The sequence below is a fragment of the Bos taurus genome, chromosome 3 (assembly GCF_002263795.3).
Source record: "Bos taurus isolate L1 Dominette 01449 registration number 42190680 breed Hereford chromosome 3, ARS-UCD2.0, whole genome shotgun sequence".
NCBI lineage: Eukaryota > Metazoa > Chordata > Mammalia > Artiodactyla > Bovidae > Bos > Bos taurus.
Genome location: NC_037330.1, coordinates 52,308,823 through 52,331,406, shown reverse-complemented (window position 1 = coordinate 52,331,406; position 22,584 = coordinate 52,308,823). Strand labels below are relative to the sequence as shown.

The 22,584-nt window shown below is 36.2% G+C and overlaps 1 protein-coding gene across 1 annotated transcript in view; it reads right to left on the bottom strand.

Annotated features, from left to right (window-relative positions):
- ZNF644 (zinc finger protein 644) overlaps positions 1-22,584 on the bottom strand; it is a gene marked incomplete at its 5' end in the record, with an annotated part of 58,639 nt that overhangs the window by 17,084 nt on the left and 18,971 nt on the right. Inside the window, 2 exon segments of the mRNA NM_001082613.1 lie at positions 1,546-2,151; positions 2,333-5,370. Coding sequence (NP_001076082.1) covers positions 1,546-2,151; positions 2,333-5,370 — 3,644 coding nt within the window.

Sequence of the window (22,584 nt, the reverse complement as noted above, 5' to 3'; positions counted from 1 at the left end):
AGAAGTTTCAAAGTTTACAACATTATCAATAAAAAAAAAAATTAAAAAGTCTAGTTGACAAAGTGGTAATTAAAGTGTTTTACCCACAAAACCGTAAAAGGCTCAATACTAAATTAGGCTTTCTGATGAAGGCTGGGAGAAAAGGTGGTAAAACACACCACTGAACAGCTGTTAGACACAACATTTTATTCAGGGCATTTTATGTTCATTACTCTGAATGCGCAATCAATAATGAAAGTTAATGATCTGAAGTTTTTTCCTAAAATCTTTGTGCTAAATAAATGATCAACAAGCTAACATCTCAGTCATCACAGTAAAGAAAACATGTTGAAGCAATAAGAAACTCCTATCTTCTCAGACAGCCCTCACGCTCCCAACACATTTCAACTGGTTTTTTTCAACAAATATTGTGATAGCCACAGATACACTTTCCCCTCTCTGAAGTGTACTACACCTTGGCCAACATAACTGCCGCATCTTGCTTACATTTTATCCCTCTGAAAAATGTTGAAATATTAGCTTTGAAAGACTCTCTTTGTACAAAAGAAAGACCCCTATTAACCAGAAGCCCATACAAGATAAATCGTTTTTCAGACCACTTACGATTCAAGACAATCTTTCCTCAAATCAAATCTGCATTACAAATATTTAGAATATCCCAATGTCTGCCCAAAGTAAACAAATCAACATTATAGTAATTTTATTCATTATTAATTCACTGACAAGTTACTTTTACCTTCAACCTAGGGCTAAAATTATGGTATCATCTAAACTCATCTTCAGCATCCTTAACATCCAAAAGAAACCTATACAGACACAACATTTCTCTAGTCTAAAACCAGACTTAGCAATACCAAATAAAGCTTGGCAACTTTATCTGCCACATCATTTGCCAACTCATACAAAATATTCCTTTGAAAAGGAAAAACTATGGGTGCACAACCATTAGGTTAAACCATCTGTTCTGTTCAAATAGAACGTGTTGTTAAAATCTAAAATCCCAAATAAATGTTTTATACTCACAACAGTCCTCCAAAACCAAACTATCTCACAATACAAGGAGGAATTAGAGAGGGAGGAAGTTTCTTTGGGTTAATGGCAACACACGACAAACACCAATCCATTCTGTTTGTTTGACCTACGCAGGAGGAAAACCTGGACAACTACAATCTTGAAAACAAAAATCACTCTGGAGCACTGGCAAAAATATGACAGCCTTTTCAGTAACACTATGCTTCTGAACAATGTCAACCTCCCATCCAAAGAACCATCACCCGTCCATGACAAATTTTATTTTTATTGATCAGTTTTTTGTTTTTGCTTTTGTTCTCACCTTGCACTGTGACCAAGAAATGAGGCACAGAGACTCCAATGCTGATGAACATCAACTGATGATTTATCTAGAAATAACAGTGTAACCAATCTCTGTTCTGCAAAAAAGCAGCTTAAATAAAGGATTCTGAGAAAGTATTTTATATACATGTTCCACTAAGGTAAACATAATTGTGTTTAAGTTATGTAAGATAGTCATAAATGTCCTCTTACCTGAGTGCATAGTGAAGTCCATTTTTTGTGGCTGATACATCAATGGACTATCTTCATTTAGTGGAAGAACACATTTCTGAACAAACCTCTTTCTTGCAGTTTGATTATGGATCTTTTGAGGAGAAACAGAAGAATTCTTTTCTTCTCCCATCCTTTTATTTTTAAGCAGTTCTATGAGTGTAAGAGACTGATTCTTTTTTCCACTGGGCAGTTCTGGTTTAGTTTCATCATATTCATTTAAGAAACTCAGCCCTTCTTCCTCTGATGCAGACACTGATAAAGCTTCAGTCTTTAGGCCATTACGGTATGCTTCAAGAGGTATAACATTTTGAGATAGAAAGTCATCACTCGATGCAAGTTTTTGAGCTACAAATGGTCGAGGAATAATACGACGACTGTTCAATGCCTTTAAGATTTTTTCATATTTTTCTTCATTTTGCATCATCTCATTCAGAACACAGATTGGAGATTTGTGAGCATCCCACTTGGTCTTTCCAAGTCTTTTCAGGTGGCCTCTAACATGATTTGATAATCCAATTTTAGTATCAAACCAACCACCACAGAGCTGACAAGTGTGTTCAGAAGTGGTTTCAGACTTCTCTATAGCTAAAAAAAAATTTTTAAGAGTAATATCAGAATTTTTTTATAAATTGAACTCCTCAAAACAAATTAACTCTGAAATACGAAATTATGTGATTCTAATGAAGGTCAAATTTGAGCAAAACCTTCAAATCCTTTGAATTCGAATATGGACATACTAGCCCAAATTATCCACGTGAAAACTTACCTTTTCTAACTCGCTTAATAGGTGTTCCTGTGCCAGTTCTTTTGAAATGCTGCATTTTGTCACTTGTGGCTATTTGTTCTGGTGATACAACATGGCGGGCTTCATAGCTTAATCCTGCTCTGTGAAGATGTCCCCTGACATGATTTGACAACCCAACACCTGTTTCAAATGTTGCTGGGCAGTAAGGACACGATTTCTTCTCAAGAGACAAATCAGTCCAGTGAAAAACAGAACTATGCTTTGACAATGCAGTTTCTGCATTTTCTAAATGCTGAGGATCATGAATCTCATGCAAAAAGTTATTGGTTCCACCATCTTCATAATATTCAAAATAAAAGCCATCATTCTGATCATAACTAAGTGTAGCATTTTCCCCAGACTGTTGACCTTCCACCTTGCTTTTAAATAGAGGGAATATGTTTACATGTTCTTGATTAATATCATGATAGGTTTCATCTTCTATAGTCTGTGTAGTGTAGTCACCTAGCTCAACATTGTCCCAGGAACTTTCATCTTCTGTTTCATAGCTATCTTTCTTTTCGGTAGAATTAAGTTTTTGCAAAACAACAACGGTCATCTTATGCAAGAAATCTGGATAGCTATCCAAGTCTTCTCCTCCAACAGAACTTTCCTTCTTAGATTCCTTAACTACTCTCTTTACAGCTACACGCCTGTGGTCTTTGAAGCCTTCTGGCCTTTTGGTGTCAGAGTTATGAGGGTCTGAAATAAAACTATTGTTGTGAGAATTACTTGATGAAAACAGATGTAAAGAATTTAATGAACTAGCTTCCTCTTTTTTGAAATGCAGAGGATATGATTCACCTGATTTTTTGATCATTCTGTAGTTTTCATATTTATGTCTATATAAATAGTTGCTATTTGCCTTGGCATTAGATTTTTCTTTCGCTGTCTGATGGAAATACTTAGGTTTTTGGTCAATGCTGCTTTTAATCATAACAGTCTTGTGAGGAGAACTGTTTTGACTGCACACATTTACACCTGACTGGGCAATGCTTTTCCGAGCCTTTTGTATTCTGTGTGGCCGTTTATGGAATTTTGAAAAATTACTTGATTGTGAGGATGATCCAAATGTTCGCTTTACATCTTGTTTTAAAGCAGAGTTCTTTGGAAATGTTGTTGACTGTTGTTTAGTTAATGGTTTAGGACTATCAGTATCTATAGGTTCTTCAATTATGTCACTTTTTCTTTTATCAAGCCCAAGAGGACTGCCGAATGAATCAATGCATGATGATGAATGCAAGTACTCCATGTGTTTTTTAAAAATACTCTTGACTGAAGTAGTAAAAGGACACATCTTACATATATAGGTAGCCGATTTTTTGGATGATCCTATAACGGGGTCTTTCATGAATGCTTTTTTGTGTGTTTTTCTCTGGACTACATCAGAACTGACAATAGGGCATTTTACCACTGCTCCATGGGCAATTCCTCGATGGCATTCCAGCTCATTTTCTGTCACTGCCATAAAGTTACACTCTTCACAGCAGTAGTACCTTTTATCTTTTTCATGGGTTTTAGCATGTTGCACAAATGTTTTAGGGCAATTGGTACCAAACACACACTGAGGGCATTGTAATCGTGCACTTCTTCCTTCATCCTGAAGTTCTTTCAATTCACGTATTTCCTCCATCAATTTCTGTCTTCTTTCTTGGTGAATAATCATATGCTTTAGCAGTGAGTTACGATCTCGAAATGTCCGTCCACATTCTCTACAAGCATATGGCCTTGGGACATTAAGATGACGAAAGTGACTATTCCCATCTAAATGATACATCATATGCCTGTGGAGATGCTTTTTCTCCCTAAAATTCACATTGCACTTTGTACAGGGGTAGAATGATGGCTCTTCGGTGCTGAAAGTAACGGGTGACTCGGAATCACTTTCTTCACATTTCTTTTTTAAGGTATTTGAAAGAAAAGTGCTAGTATGAACAGGTGAACTGTCTTCTCCACACTTATCTGAGTTAAAAATTAGATGTTGAAAAGTATCCACGGATTCCAAGTCTTCATCAGCTGATTCAGGTTTCACTTGTGATAATGCATATGTCCGTGAGTCTATTGCTTGCACATCTTCATTCTGTTCCATAAAGTCTACTTCTAGCATTTTTGATTTATTGGGTACACAGTTAGAATCACTAAAGCAATCTTCGGTATAACGAGTTATCTTGCTTACATCCATTTTTCGCTTTCTCTTTTTTTCCAGACCTACTTTAGAGTGAACTGGAGCTTTATCTACTGTGTCGTCATTAGTTATAAGAAATTGAATGAACTCTTTTTGGGGATCCCAGTTTGTATCATTGTCTGACCTAAATTCATCTGTACCTGAGGAAATTCCTGTTAATGTACTGACACAATCATTTTTTACCAATAAATCTTCACTATCCTCACCCACCTCTACTTGATTTATTAAAGTGCTATCTGACTTTATACCACTCCCTACTGAATTCTGAATGTCACAACCAATTGAAGCAGAGGTAGGTAGTTTTTTAATGGAATGGGTTGGATTCTTAGCATGTGCTACATCTGATAATAAAAATAAAACTTGATGTTGACTTGCTTTCTGTGGTGTAGACAGCTGAAGATCGGCTGCCACCTTCAAACCTGAACAAGATTCTGTTGTTGGCTGATCCACAGGCTGTCCAGTGGTTAACGAAACACTGCCTTTATTCATATTGGAAGTCTTAGTTAAGGAGGAGTGTGAAACTGGTCCATTAACAGCAGCTCCCTTAGGCAAAATAAAGTTTTCACTAGAAACAGTAGGAGCACCAGCATGTATAAACAGAGTAGACTGGCCTCCACTTAAGGCTTTTTCAGATTTGTCCTTTGACAGTTCTTCAGGCAAAGTGAATGTATTGTTTTTCTGAAATGATGCTTGACAATCTTTTGGTTTATGAACTCCACTCTCTTTGTCTGATATAAAACTGTTGTCATCTAGGAGTTCTTCTTTAGCACCAGTAACATCGGTGTTTATCTTCAAATCATCCATATTGTTGGTAAGCCCATTTAACACATTTAGTCTAGAAAATGGAAAAAAAAAATTTAGATTTGCATGAAAGAAAGATTATCCTTAGAACGCATGGAGAGTTGAAAGTACACATTTTCAGTCGCTTAATTCTACTCATTATATTAAGACCCTAATAATTTTTCAAGAATGAAGAAACACTTGAAGAAACTGAAAGATTTTTAGTGTTGCAGAGGTTAATTTTTCCTTTGAATTAGGCAACAACACCCCCCAAACTGTATATATACAAAATGTGTAGAGCAAAGCAACATAAACACACACACACAGACACACACACACAGACACACACAATATAAATGAATATGCTACAGACTGAAAAAAAATCTAAAATCTTATATATGAGATTGTTAATAAAAAGAAAATTATCTTACCTAAGTAAATTTACTGTGGACATTCTACACTAGAGAATACTGTAAAGTGTTACATATTACACAAAAGTAAAACTTTTGTCACTTAAAACTCCATAAAGGTAACAAAACAACAATCAGTAAAGAAGCTTACTTGAATGTACTTATGTGCTATCAACAACAATGACTAATGTATGAAACTGTATTTTTTAATTTAAAATAAGACTGTTCTGCTCTCAGTATTTCACATTCTCCTAAAATTCTACTAATTTAAAAAACATTTCATTCACTGGGTTTCATTCTATCCTTATGTAAATTATCCTTCATTCTAAATTTGTAAAGTTAAAATCAAGAAGCTTTATGCTTCTTTAAACTTTCATAACTTGAGTCCCCAAATTAAAAGCATTCCCTAATAGGAAGCTATCCCATTTTATGATCTGACAGTCTACTGCAATGATCTAAAAGTTGTTACTCTAATCTGAAAACATCATAAATGTATGGTAAATTCTTCCATTTATTTCATATAAAATGTAGATAATATTTTCTAGGCATTTAAAAAAAAATTTCTAATTGAAGGATAATTGCTTTACAGAATTTTGTTGTTTTCTGTCATACATCAACAAGAATCAGCCATAGGTACTAAATGCTTTTGATAATATATTTAACTGTTATGAGAGGACAGCAGAATATTTTAAAAGAAGACTTCTGAAAGTCTGGAAGACAAACATTCAATGGCTATAAATACTGCCCCCACTATTAAGAATTTCCTTGTAGTATGTTCTTATTTTGCTTTTAGAAATGGTCACACTATATAGCCATTACCTTGGAAGAATGTAAGCTCTTTGAGGGTAGGGATAGTGAACTCTTAGAACCTAACAAGATACTTGGCATAGGTGCTCAGGAATATTTGTTGAATAAAGCACTAATGTGGTAAATGAATAAAAGCACAACTGCAAAATCAATTCAAAAGTTTCTGAAAACTAGTTTTCTTCTTATGAAATTTGGGTATCTCATTTAAATATTGGAAATTCCATCAAGTTTCTGATTTCTTAACTCAGCAGTTATAGCAAGGCTTTCAAAATATCTAATAATCATCAAGTGCAATTTACAAACCTGCTATTTGGCAACCCCACATATTTAATTATTTGAAGTACTGGCATGATATTCCATATTTCTTTTCCTTTTGCACCTAGTATTAAGTATAATTTATTAATGTTACAAATATTTATTGAGCCCCTACTATGTGCCACACACTGCTCTAGTAATAGGGGTTCAGTAGCAAACGTGCCAAACAAAGTTCCTGCTCTCATATAAAGAATAAAGTCTATCTTTTCTTTTATAGTATTCTTATTTGTATAATGAGTAATTTTATTTAGAACAGCAGGAGCTTTAATTGCTATTTAGAAATGAAAACATTTTCAATGAAGTTTATTATTTCTAATTTATTTTATATACCAAATATATATTCTGTAAAACATTAAATCTAGTTAAAGAATCAAAGAACTGCTTCTAAGTATTTTCTTCTTATTTCACAACTTAAAGCAGCTCTTATAAATATGACCTTATACCTTCCACAAGATATGTTCTTTAATACAACAAATACTACAAATATCTTTCTTTGGCATTATCACTTATACCAACAATTATTTTTCTGACCTTCATAGGTCTTAGAATTCTGTTTTGAGATTGGCAAATTTCCACAGTAATAAAAACAGACTTCAAATAAGATCATATTCAATGATATCACTCCAAAATGGTGCTAATGCAGCACCCAGCAGGAGTTTTTACATCACATACACAGAAGTTAAAAATGGGCAGCACATAAACATGTGTTAGGAAGGAGTGTGTAAATGTCAATGAAAAGGAAAGCAAATCATAATGCTATACTACTACTCATTAATGATGTTTCTTATTAAGTAGAAAAAGTAAAACGCCCAAATAGGAACAACCACATAAATCAGAAATGGACAACAAATCTTTCTTTTTAAAAAATTAGCCTGTAAGACACTTACTTTCTATTCCAACTTATTATAATCATAGAGGTAGACAAATATATGCTCAGTCAATCTGAAAGCCTATATTAGCTTTTCTCAACAGGAAGCAACGTTGCTAACAAAGTGGTAAATTCAGTGTTAATGAGTGGCTTCACTGTTACCACCTCAGAGGTAAAACCTTCCATGTTCCACGTTCCACCCATCTGTTCTGGTGTTAGAGGTTCAGAGATGGAACAGACGTTTCCCATTTAAAGCAACTTCATTGGTACCCCCTGAACAGCAGGGTGACAAACTATGAGAATATCCATGTCGGCTTGGAGATTGCATTCTCATTACTAGAATGGCTTTATAAGAGCTTCCATAAATTGGAAGATATCAAAGTGTTTTGCTCAAAAACAGAGTATATATGTATAACAAATTTTTTAACATACAAAATACATGTGGTAAAAGAAAAGATAAAATTGAATATTGTGAAAATATAAAATGAGGTCTTTAACAATCAAAGTTTTCTTTTACATCTACTTAGTGAAATGTACCTTACTTGTCTCCAATAGACTATCTCTGCTCAGAAATAGAGGAGTCATTCTTTTTAAGAAAAAAATTTTATTAGTACATTAATATTAAAAATCACATCAGTCTAAAAATATGCTATAAGAAACTGAATAAGTAAGCTAGTATTTTAGCAACCATAAAAAATCTTCTTGGCTTAATTTTCAGAATATATTTCTAAAAATGAAAAGATACATTCAAGATACATTTTTTCTTAACAGCATTCAAGACTCAAAGCTATTGCACTGAGATACAATAAAGAATAATGGATCATCAATATGTGTTGCACTGATCCAGAATTTTGACATCATAAATTATTTCCCTACATTCAGGACATTTATGGAGGAGAATCCAGGCAAGAAAACATATTTTGACCTATAAACTAATTTCACACACTCTCAAACAGATTTTTCAACAATCTGTATACAGTTAAATACATACAACAGAGTTATAAATACCAGCTTATGTCAACATAACAAAGGGACATATCTGAAGGTAGGCATTATTCATTAAGTTTAAAAAAAGAGAAACTACTAAATTAAAATAAACAAATTAATGTTATATTGTTTGGCCTCTCTAAATTTCAATGAAATTGCTGTATCAATTAGAATCTTTTTATTAAATGTTTAAATACTATCACTGTGTCCTCCTCCATGTAATCACATAACTATAGAATTTTTCTTTTAACTGAATTGTAAACTGTTATTTAAAAAATTCACACACTTAATGAAAAGCTGCAAATGGAATTTTAAATCTACATAAAACACATTTCAGGTTCTAGGAAATCATGAGTTCTACAGCTATAACTGCCTGTAGTTATATACTACTAAGAGCATTAAAAAAAAAAGTACAAAGGTCAGATCTGTCTTCAAGATGACAGATCATCACTTATATGCCTCAAGCTAGACTTATTGTCTCAGAAATCTCAAACATCAGTATTTTTGCAAACTATCAGCACTTGCTATAACACCCTCACTACACTACATCTTGAGGTTACTACAGAAGAAATGAGGTGATAATTGCATATTAACATAATTATTCTGTAATCCCTCTGAGCAAGCTTCCTAGGTCACTCAGTAATTCAGATTAGATACAACCTTCCTGTCATCAAATCTATGCTGTCCACTTTCTGTTCATGAATAATTCTTTTTTTGATAGAAAATTAGCTTAATTTCATTCTTTTATGTACATTATTAATTGTATTTATTGTAAGTAGGTTAATATTTTGTGGGTACTTATTACATAATGCCAACCTTTGTCATGAAGTATGATTTCTCACAAAATACAGTACAATTTGCCTTCATTTCTACATTAGCTCATTAATAACTATATTGCATAGCTATAAATAAATTATAATGTTGCCCATTAGCTGAGTTACAGTTAGGATCTGTCAGATTTTTACAAATCCCATGTTCATTGAAATTATCCTTGAGAACACATGACAACTTCAGTTAGACATACATGAGGTTGGGTCAACTGTCATTCTAACTCCATAACAAATCTCAGTTAACTGAAACATTAGACCTAAAATTACTTCAGTATTTAAGCCAGATATACTATACACAATATACAAATATTATATATATATATATATATATACACACACACACACACACATATATATATACCTGTCTCACCTAGTGTACAATCAAGTGAAGACAGAGTGTACTGTATATAACCATATCATCCAGGTAGTATCCTAAGTGGGATGTCACATTGAGAGGAAACTCTTAAAAAAAATAGTGAACATTCATAAGGGTATCCAGCATATAACATAATGAATGCAGAGAAAACTTGGTATGTTTAACCAATTTGCCAATATAATTAACAATCTTCAAATGTTTTAAGGTTTGGCATATAGAAGGAATAATATATAATCAATATGCTTGAATCATAAAGATGTGGTTTTATCTCAAGATTAAGAAGTAGAAACAGGATTTCAAACATTCAGCATTTTAAATGGCTGTTAAGAGTGAATTGAATGACTCAGCAGGCTAGATTATTTGTCAGAACACTGTGGAAGGAAATATGGCATTGGAGATGGGACAAGATGTTTTCTAAGGCCCTTTCTTATATATACTATGCATGTTTAATGTTTGGTTATTACACTATTAACACTTTACATTATTTGAAATAATGAGCTAAAAACAAAAGTTAAATATATACTGCTGTTGCTAATTCACTTCAGTCGTTTCCAACTCTATGCGACCCCATAGTCGGCAGCCCACCAGGCTCCCCCGTCCCTGGGATTCTCCAGGCAAGAACCCTGGAGTGGGTTGCCATTCCCTCCTCCAATGCATGAAAGTGAAAAGTGAAGGTGAAGTCACTCAGTCGTGTCTGACTCCTAGCGACTCCATGGACTGCAGCCTACTAGGCTCTCTGTCCATGGGATTTTCCAGGCAAGAATACTGGAGTGGGGTGCCATTACCTTCTCCTACTGAACTTTAAAAATATTCTCTAAATTCAAAATTACCTGAAATAATCAAGTTACCTTGCAATATGTTGATAAGCTGATTCTTCAACAATGAATTATGGCATTAAATGACTAGTACATTGAGGTCACAGAGCTATATGCATCATGAAAACTCCACTTACAGAGGTATTTTCTATTGACATCACCAAAAATAAAAAACACTGGTTACATAATGCTTTCTTGACAGCAGCATGTGGCACTGCCATGACAAACTAATGATCTAATTCTACCACCTAACACAAAATTACACTGAACTTGTTGAAGAGTTATGTTCCTGATACCATGTATTATCCTCATTATTTAATAGGAAGATGTTACAAATAGTAAGGTACTAAGCCATAAACACGTAATAATACAAAACAATTCTTATAGCAAAGTACACTAAATATTACACATAGCTTGACACATCTCAAGAAGCTGCTATATGGCAAACTGAAGCAGGTTTATGCAAGGAGGATAAAAGAAGAGGGCCCACAAAGGTGTAACTTTAACAACCTGGTAAAATCATATAATAATGAGAAGCAACAGTAGTAGAAAAAAATGCACATTCACTAATAAAAGATTAATTCTGTAATGAGGAATTCTGCAACCGGAAGAGGCAAGGTAATAAACTGCAGCTGCAACCAAAGGAGAGCATTAAGTCATATTCAGCACAGAATGACTGTCATGTTTTTGAGCTTTCATATATAGTTAGAACAAGGTTAAGTCATCATCTCAGTTTTGACAGGGTAAAGGACACACATATTCACATAGCTCCAACAAGAACAAGTCATGTCTTTTTAAAAATTAACATGAGCAAGTTCCTTCATATGACTTTCAAACCAATCAAACTTTTGACCACAGTTTTATATTAATAGTTAACAGCAGTCAAAAATGCATCAATGCCACACTACTAGATAATGTGTCAACTCTGTCCTCCACCAAAAGAGTGTTAAACTGCCATAAATCATTTTATTTCAGGTCTTTCAGTATTCTTCAGTCTATGATGAGCTTCCTATTTCTGCTTAATTTTGAGATATTTTATAAACCCACCATATCCAATAAGTGCAAAAGAAGTACAAGTGTTAGAAATCCTAGGAAGACAGACATACAATTATAAGAAGTGAAAATATAGATAATAAAAAAATACCCAAAGTGGTAAGATTAGTATTATAGATGCATATGGAATGCTTCAGAAAAGAATTCTTCAAGGGCAAAGAGAAATTTACCATTAAAAAGTTACTGTGCCTACACATTTGACAACAATCAGCAAGAGACAAGGAACATGAGAAAGGAAATTTTTGAGGACAGAATCATAATCAATGTCAGATGTCTTTTTGTTTAGTGGTTATTAGAAAAGGCTAGGAATTTGTTCAAAAACTCAAAAATTAAGAATATTCTGGACTTCCGTGGTGATACAGTGGATAAGAATCCACCTACTAGTGCAGAGGACATGGTCCAAGAAGATCCCACATGACGCATAACAAGTAGGCCCATGCGCCACAACTACTTAGGCTGTGCTCTAGAGCCCAAAACCCACAACCTACTGAGCCTGAATGCCAAAACTACTGAAGTCTGTGCACTCTAGTGCTCCAGAACTACTGAGCCTGCACGCTGCAACTACTAAACTCCTGAGCCTAGAGCCTGTGCTCTGCATCAAGAAGCCACTGCAATGAGAACCCTGCACACTGCAACCAAGAGTAGCCCCACTCACTACTGCTAGAGGAAAGTCTGCATGCAGCAAGGAAGACCCAGGGCAACCAAAACAAAAAAATAATAATAATAAAGACAAATAAAATAGAATGTTCTAAGGGCTGCTGTTGAAACTTCTACTCTAGTCACATACGACTCTACAGGATTAATGTCCACTGAAGTAAGCACATCAAAGTTAGTGACATGACTGCAAATGCAAACAACTGTGGTTTTGAAAGAATTCCTTACAACAGTTGAAGAAATAATTGTATCTTAATATACTGCCTGGAACACAAGAAATGTTACGTTAGTTTATTTCTAATGCTCAAACTAGAGAAGGGCATGGCAACCCACTCCAGTATTCCTGCCTGGAGAATCCTCTGGACAGAGGAGCCTGGTGGGCTACAGTCCATAGGATCGCAAAGAGTTGGACATGACTGAAGCAACTTAGTAATGGTCAAACAATTTTGGTAACTCTTTCAAATTCAAAGCTTCACATACTCAACTGATTGTACGTTAAAAAAATTTGTGGATTTTAATGGTTAAAGTAAAACTCTCATTATAAAAGTTCCATTAATTCATTTGGCAATAATATATTAATTAATCATATTTAAGAAGCACAAAATTATTTAAGGCCTAGTGGGAAGTAAACAGGAACATTTGTACCTCTGGAGAATAAATTATTTCCCTGAGTTACAATTTAATTTTATTGAAAGGGGAGTTCAGATCATAAAATAATTCTGTAATAAGCACTTAACCTTTCACCTATAATACATTTAAATGCTATTAAATAAATTCAAATTTACATATATTTAGATGGGAAACTGTCACACTTTCATTGAGAACTAGAAAAATGAAACAAAACTAGAAGTTTTATTTTCTATAAAATAATATTTTTATTAGACATAAATTACTGAATTTACCATTTACTCAACTTATCGTTTTTCTTTTCTCTGAAATCAGCCTCAAGGGACTTCTCTGGTGGTCCAGTAGTTAAGAATGTGTCTTTCAATGCAGGGGACACAGGTTTGATCCCTGATCCAGGACAATTCCACATGCCATAGAGCAACTAGGTCAGTGCGCCACAACTACTGAAGCCCATGCGCCCTAGAGCCTACGCTCCGCAGGAAGAGAAGCCACTGCAATGAGAAGCTCATACAAAGCATCTAGAGAGCAGCCCTCACTCACCACAACTAGAGAAAGCCTACACACAGCAATGAAGACCCAGTGCAGCCAAAGGCAAATAAATAAAATAAAATCAGCCTTCAAGATTCCAATTATCTTCTGAGAAAAAGATTCCAAGGTAACCACTACTCTATAATTATCTTCATTCAGGATGGTAAAAAATCCAAATATAAGAAATTTGCTTTCCTTTAAACAAGGTATGCACCTCTATTTTTTTCAAATATTTTTAAAATTATTTTAATTGGAGGATAATTACTTCACAATATTGTGATGGTTTTTCCCATACATCAACATGAATCGGCTATAGGTAAACATGTGTCTTTCCAATCCTGAACCCCCTCCCACCCACCCCCATCCTATCCCTCTGGGCTGTCTTGTCCCAAAGCACCAGCTTTGAGTGCCCAGTTTCATGCCTTAAACTTACCCTGGTCTCTCTTATATCACTATCTTTAAAAAAGAAAAGAATGTATTTTTGTGAAGGCTGCTGCTGCTAAGTTGCTGCAGTCGTGTCCAACTCTGTGCAACTCCATAGACGGCAGCCCACCAGGCTCCCCCGTCCCTGGGATTCTCCAGGCAAGAACACTGGAGTGGGTTGCCATTTCCTTCTCCAACGCATGAAAGTGAAAAGTGAAAGTGAAGTCGCTCAGTCATGTTCGACTCAGCGACCCCATGGACTGCAGCCTACCAGGCTCCTCCGTCCATGGGATTTCCCAGGCAAGAGTACTGGAGCATTTATTTACTGTGAATTTAAGTAACTATAAAATTTCACCAAAATGTTACAGAAAACACTACATTATATTTAGAAAACATAAAACTTATTAATGATCAAACACAGAACTATTTTCAAACAATTATGATTTAAAAGAAATTCCTGGGAATTTCCTGGTGGTCTAGTGGTTAGGATTTGGCACCTTCACTGCCGTGGCCAGATTTAGTTCCTGGTGAAGACTGAATCAGGTTCACTCATAAGGAAAAAGACTTAAGTCTTGGTCAAGGTAGTAATTTTGAACCATCAGAGACAGACTGCATAATTTCCAATTTATCCAAACCATTAAGCCAAAATGTTATCAATAGTACACTACTGTTTTATGAAAGGTGACTGAAACAGATTTTGAGGTATTTCAGGGAAAATTCTAATTATTCCTTACACTAACTAATCAAAACTATCAGTACTGCTGATAGTTTTTTTTTTAACTGCACTGTTATCTGAGGAAGATTATATGGAACACATACATATAAAAAACTGTTTGTATCAATAAACAGCAACACATTATTTCCCCAGTGCATAATTTGAATTACACAGTCTACAGTTCAAGGGATGTAGAAGGTTCTATAAAATAACATGGCTAAGAAAAGTCTCACAGAAAAGAGAGGGTTTTAGCTAAATTTTATACTGCGGTGCTGAGACAATCACTCTTTTGAGGCAGATCTGCCTCAGTTTGAAAAACAGCTCCACAGTGTTTAGCCTTCAGACAAAATTACTCCACTTACCTTCAACTTCATGTTGCTTTATCAATAAAATAAGTGTGAAACCTTCTGTAGGATTGTGAGGATTAAGTAAGACCATGTACATAAATCATGGCAGAAAATGAGGAACTAAAGAGCCTCTTGATGAAAGTGAAAAAGGAGAGTGAAAAAGTTGGCTTAAAGCTCAACATTCAGAAAACTGAGATCATGGCATCAGGTCCTATCACTTCATGGCAAACAGATGGGGAAACAGTGGAAACAGAGGCAGACTTTATTTTGGGGGGCTCCAAAATCACTGCAGATGGTGACTGCAGCCATGAAATTAAAAGATGCTTACTCCTTGGAAGGAAAGTTATGACCAACCTAGATAGCATATTAAAAAGCAGAGACATTACTTTGCCAACAAAGGTCCGTCTAGTCAAGGCTATGGTTTTTCCAGTGGTCATGTATGGATGTGAGAGTTGGACTGTGAAGAAAGCTGAGTGCTGAAGAACTGATGCTTTTGAACTGTGGTGTTGGAGAAGACTCTTGAGAGTCCCTTGGACTGCAAGGAGGTCCAACCAGTCCATCCTAAAGGAGATCAGTCCTGGGTGTTCATTGGAAGGACTGATGCTGAAGCTGAAACTCCAATACTTTGGCCACCGCATGCGAAGAGGTGACTCATTGGAAAAGACCGTGATGCTGGGAGGGATTGGGGTCAGGAGGAGAAGGGGACGACAGAGGATGAGATGGCTGGATGGCATCACCGACTCGATGGACATGAGTTTGAGTAGACTCCGGGAGTTGGTGATGGACAGGGAGGCCTGGCGTGCTGCGATTCATGGATTCACAAAGAGTCAGACACGACTGAGCGACTGAACTGAATTGAACTAATGAGATTTAATCAGTAATCAACTTCTCCAAAAGAAAAAGTCTAAGATTAAATGCTTTCACTGGTAACTTCTATCATTTAGAGAATTAACATCGATATTTCACAAACTTTTACAAAAATAGAAGAGAGAATACATCTACTTACTCACATATTCTATGAGACCGGCTCTATCCAAAAACCAAAACCAGACAAAAATATCAAGTGAAAATGACAGACCCTTATGAAGACAGATGTAAGAAATCTACAACAAAATACTACCAAGCTGAATCCAACAGCACATTAAAAGGATTATAAAGGACATTTGCTCATTTCCTCTGCAAGAGTACAAAATAGCAACTAGCTGTTGAACAATTATCAAAAGGAGGATGATTGAGATCCACCAAAAAAAGACACCCTACATCCAAAGACAAGGAGAAGCTGCAACGAGATGGTAGAAGGGGCACAATCATGATAAAATGAAATCTATACCTGCAGGGTAGGCGACCCACAAACAGGAGAACAATAGTACCAAAGAAGTTCTCCCACTGTTGTGAAGGTTCTGAGCCCACGTCTGGCTTCCCTGTCTGGGGATCCAGCAAAGTGACTAGGAATCCCCAGGGAATCTGACTTTGACGAGCAGCAGGATTTGATTGCAGGACTTACACAGGATGGGGGGAAACAGACACTTCACTCTAGGAGGGCACAAACAAAATCTTCTGTTCACCAGGATCCAAGGTTAAAGAGCAGTGTCTCCACAGAAGACTGAACCAGATCCAGCTGCTAGTGTTGGAGGATCTAATACAGAGGCATGAGTTGGCAGTGGTTTGCCACGGGGATGGGAGCACTGACAGTAACAATCCTGGGAGGTGCCCCTTGGCGTGAGCCCACCTGGAAGCCACCATTAGCCCTACCATGGATCCTGTAGACTCCAGGGCTAGGTCACATTAGGCCAAACAATTAATAAGGAGGTGGTGCAGTCTGGTTTTTCCAGTAGTTATGTATGGATGTGAGAGCTGGACTATAAAGAAAGCTGAGCACCAAAGAATTGATGCTTTGGAACTGTGGTGTTGGAGAGACTCTTTAGAGTCACTCTGACAGCAAGGAGATCAAACCAGTCCATCCCAAAGGAAATCAGTCCTGAATATTCACCAGAAGGACTGATGCTGAAGCTGAAACTCCAATACTTTGGCCAACTGATGTGAAGAACCGACTCACTGGAAAAAAACTCTGATGCTGGCAAAGACTGAAGGCAGGAGAAGGGGACAATGGAGGATGAGATGGTTGGATGGCATCAACAACACGATGGACATGAGTTTGTGTAGGCTCCAGGAACTGGTGATGGACAAGGAAGCCTGGCGTGCTGCAGTCCATGGGGTCACAAAGAGTTGGACATGACTGAGAGACTGAACTGAACTGCAGTCCCTCTCCTCAGCAGACAACTGGATTAAAGTCTTACTAAGCATGGCCCTACCCACCAGAGCAAGCAAGACCCAGTTTTTCCCATGCCAGTCCCTCCCATCAGGAAGCTTGCACAAGCCTTATCCACCAGAGTGCAGACAGAAGAAACAAGAATTACAATCCTGCAGTTTCCAGAACAAATACCACAATCATAGAAAATTAATCAGAATGCAAAGGCAGAGGATTATATCTCAGAAGGAAGAAGATAGAATCCCAGAAAAACCACGAAGATGACTGTATATCATAATTGAGTGGAATTACTCCACAAATGCAAAGGTGGTTCAGTGTAAGTGAAGTGATCAATGTTATATATTAATAGAAGGAATAAAACTAAACGATCAGCTCAACAGATGCAGAAAGATCACTTGACAAAATCCAACACTGTTTCATGATTAAAAACACTCAGCAAACTAGACTAGAAGTGAATTTCCTTAAAATGGTAAAAGGTATCCATGAAAAACTCACAGCTAACATACTCATCAATGGTGAAAGACAAAGTTTTCCTCCTAAGACAAGGCTGCCTGCTTTTACCATAGCTATTCAACATTGTACTAGAAGTTCTAGGCATACCAATTATGCAAGTAAAACAAGTAAAAGGCATCCTAATTGGAAAGAAGTAAAACCACCTATCTGCAGATGACATGATTCTATACACAGGAATGCCCTGGAGATGTTTGGTGTTCAGTTCCAGACCACTGCTTAAAAGGGAATATTGTAACAGAGAGAGACAAATTTTTGGTTTCCCAGTAAATATAAAAGTTATCATTACACTATATAGCTGGCCCTTGAACAACATGGGTTTGAACTGCACAGATTCACCTGCATGCAAATTTTTTTCAATAGTAAATACTACTATTTACTAGTAAATACTACAGTACTACATAATTCAAGGTTGGTTGAATCTGTAGAAGAGGAACCTTGGCTATGGAGGTCCAACTATAAGTTATACTTGGATTTTCAACTGTGCAGATAATCAGCACACCAATCCCCTGGCTTTTCAAGAGTCAATTACAGTCGATTAAATGTAACACAGCATTATGTCTCAAAGAAAGCAATGAATATACCTTAATTAAAAAACACTATTGCTAAAAAAAAAAAAAAGGTAATCATCATCTCAGCCTTTATCAAACTGTAACCTTTTTGCTGGTAGACGGTCTTGTCTCAGTGTTGATGGGGGCTGACTGATCAGAGAGGTGGCTGCTAAAGGCTGACGAAGCTTCAGCCTTTCATGAACCATTTCTTCCTTTCATGAACAATTTCTCTGTAGCATGCAATGTTATTGGATAGTTTGAAAATTCCAAAAATTACCAAAATGTAACAGAAACCTCAAATGAGCAAATGCTCTTGGTAAACTGGTGCCAAGAGACTTGCTCAACACAATGTTGCCACAAACCTTCAATTCATAAAAAAAAAACACAGTATCTGTAAACACAATAAAGCAAAATGTAATAAAACAAATTATGCCTGTATAGAAAGTCTAGATTACACATGCACACACACAAATTTACTAGAGTTAACATGTTACAGAAATTCAGCAAACCTGCACATATAAGATAAACAAATATAAATCAATTGTGTTTCCCTATGCCAGCAATGTATGATCCAAAAAGGAAATTAAGAAAACAATACTATTTATAAAAGCATTCAAAGTAAAATATCTAGGAATAAATGTAACCAAGAAGGCGAAAGTCTTAATACATTGAAAAATTACAAAGTATTGCTGAAAGAAATTAAAGAAGCCCTAACCAAATGGAAAGCCATCCTATGTTCATGGACTAGGAAACAAAACATTGTTAATATGGCAATACTTTCCAAAGTCATCTACAGATTTAATGCAATCTCTATAAAAATTCTAATGGCTTTTCAAAATAGAAATAGATAAGCTGATCTTATAATTCATATTAAACTGTGAAGGGCCCTAAAGAGCAAAAACAATATTGAAAAAGAAATAAAGTAAGGGGACTCACAATAATTTTAAAATTTATTAACATAGCTAAAGTAATCAGCGTGGTACCGGAATAAGGGTAGACATAACAGACCAATGGAATACATTTGAGAATCCAGAAATAAGCCCAAACATCTGTGGCCAATCAATTCTTAACAAAGGTGGCAAGACCATTCAGGGAGAAAGAACAGTCTTTCAACATTTGGTCCTGAGAAAACTGGATGATCACATGTAAAAAAAAAAAAAAAAAATGAAGCTGAACCACTGCCTCATTTTGTGAACAAAAACTAAATCAAAACAGAACAACTATATAAACATAAGAACTAAAACTATTATGTTCTTAGAATAAGGCATAAGGTATGGATCTTTATGATGTTGTATTTGGCAATGGATTCTTAGATGTGACACCAAAAGCACAATGAACATATGAAAAAAAACAATAGGTAGTTTGGACTTCACCAAAACTTTTGTTGTGCAATGGATATTATCAAGATATATTTGATAAGGGTTTAATGTCCAGAGTATATAAACAGCTCAACAAGAGAAAGAAAAAAAACAATTTTTAAAATGGGCACAGGACTTTATACAGACATTCATCAAATGAAGATAAACAAATGGCCAATAAGACTAAGATGTTCACCATCTTGGTCATGAAGAAAACACAAATGAAAACCACAGTAAGATACCACTTCACACCCATAGGGCTTTCCTTGTAGCTAAGATGGCAAAGAATCTGCCTGCAATGCAAGAGACCCGGGTCCAATCACTGGGTTGGGAAGATCCCCTGGAAAAGGGAATGGCAACTCACACCAGTATTCTTGCCTGGAGAATCCCCTGGACAGACCATGGGGTTGCAAAGAGTCGGACATGACTGAGAGACACACACATTAGAATAGACAGCTTAATTAAAAAAAAAAAACAAACTAGAAAACAACAAGTGTTGATGTGAATGTGAAGAAAGAGAGACCTCATACACTGCTGGTGAGAAATGACACAGTGCACCTGTGGTGGAAAACCATCTGGGTTCTTAAAAAAAGGTAACACAGAATTACCACATAACCCAGCTATTCAACTCCAAGATATATCCAGGAGAAGTGAAATTTACATACACAGAAAATTGTACATGCACGTTTATAGCATCACTATTCATAACAGTCAAAAAAAGAAACAAAGTGCATGCTACAACTTGGATGAACCCTGAAAATATGTTAAGTGAAATAAGCCAGACATCAAGAATCATTCTATGATTCCTTTCACTTGAAATAGTGAGAATAGGCAAATCCATAGAGACAGAAAGTAAAGAGTACATGGTGATACTGGAAGGAGAGAATTGGAAATGATTACTTAATGACTACAGGGTGTTGAAACACCTTTAAAATGAGAGAGCTGGTGATTGCATAACACTGTGAATATACTAAATACCACTGAATTGTGCACTTAAAATGATTAATTGTATGTTATGTAAATTTCACCTGAATTTAAAAAAAGATAGCAGTCATAATCAGAGAAGGCAATGGCGACCCACTCCAGTACTCTTGCCTGGAAAATCCCATGGATGGAGGAGCCTGGTAGGCTGCAGACATTGGGGTCGCGAAGAGTTGGACATGACTGAAGCGACTTAGCAGCAGCAGCAGTCATAATATGTGCCCATGTTCTGACAAGATCTAATTTAGAGCAAACTTCTATTTCCTTGAGTGAGTGAGTGAGTGAAGTTGCTCAGTCGTGTCCGACTCTTTGCAACCCCATGGACTGTAGCCCGCCAGGCTCCTCTGTCCATGGGATTCTCCAGGCAAGAACACTGGGGTGGGTTGCCATTTCCTTCTCCAGGGGATCTTCCCAACCCAGGGATCGAACCCAGGTCTCCTGCATTGCAGGCAGACGCTTTATCCTCTGAGCCACCAAATTACCCACCCAAAGTCCAAACCTATAATAGTTTCTAATACCCTCTTAAAAAGACAGCCCAAAATTCCCTTTAGTATGAGGAATCTCTCACTTCAACAAACAAAAACCATGTTCAACTACAGGTTTTCTTTGCTAGTCCTTTTGGTTGGAAGGTATTGATGAGATGAGCAACTAATTTCTCAATAGAAATAACAGAAGCCAGAACATAAAGGAATAATAGCCTAGTTAAAAGAAAATAATGACCAACCTAGCATTCTGCTGCTGCTGCTAAGTTGCTTCAGTCGTGTCCGACTCTGTGTGACCCCATAGACGGCAGCCCACCAGGCTCCCCCATCCCTGGGATTCCCCAGGCAAGAACACTGGAGTGGGTTACCATTTCCTTCTCCAATGCATGAAAGTGAAAAGTACAAGTGAAGTTGCTCAGTCCTGTCCGACTCTTCGCCACCCCATGGACTGCAGCCTACCAGGCTCCTCCATCCATGGGATTTCCCAGGCAAGAGTACTGGAGTGGGTGCCACTGCCTTCTCCGAACCTAGCATTCTAACCAGCAAGAAAAATGTATCATTCAAAAGTGAAAGTGAAATACAGAACATGACCAGAAAGCAAAAACAAGAATTTCCCAGCACAAATCTACATCAAAGTATATACTAAAGAGAGTTGTTCAAAAAGGGGAAATGACTGCAGACAGGTAAATCTAAACTAGATTTAAAAGCTAAAATCTAAAATGATTCGGTCTCATGTGCTTAAAATATATATGGAGTTGAACACAGATGAATATCATAGCAAACAAATAGGTCAAGGATGCATGTTGCAATCTCTAAGGCAGCAGCTCCCAAAAGCATGCTCTGTGGACCCCTGGGTATCCCTTTCAGGAGATTCTCAAAATCATAACTATTTTCATAATATTAAAGACCTTATTTTACTTTTTCACTCTCATTCTCCCACGGGTGTACAACAGTTTCCCAGAGTCTATATATGATAGACTTCTGATAACCCAACAGATTAAAGCAGAAGCAGGTATGAAAATCCAGCTGTCATTCATTAAGCTAGACAGGAAAGCAATTTGAAATAAAAAAATGTACCTTTCTCACTAAATTTTATTTTAGAATGTGTATTTTTCACAAAATTGTATTATTTATGTTAGCATTTAAAGGGACATTCTTACTCTCCAAAACAAACCATTACCTGGCCCTAAATGTTAACTGTGCTGAAGTTGAGAAACACTGATACAACCACATTAAAAAAATTTTTTTTAGAGTTTAAATGGATCTTAAGAACACAGTGTTTGAGATTCAATGACCTAAATAAATGAAAGAATAATATGACATTCATGGACTGGAAGATTTAGTAACATAAAGATGCCAACTC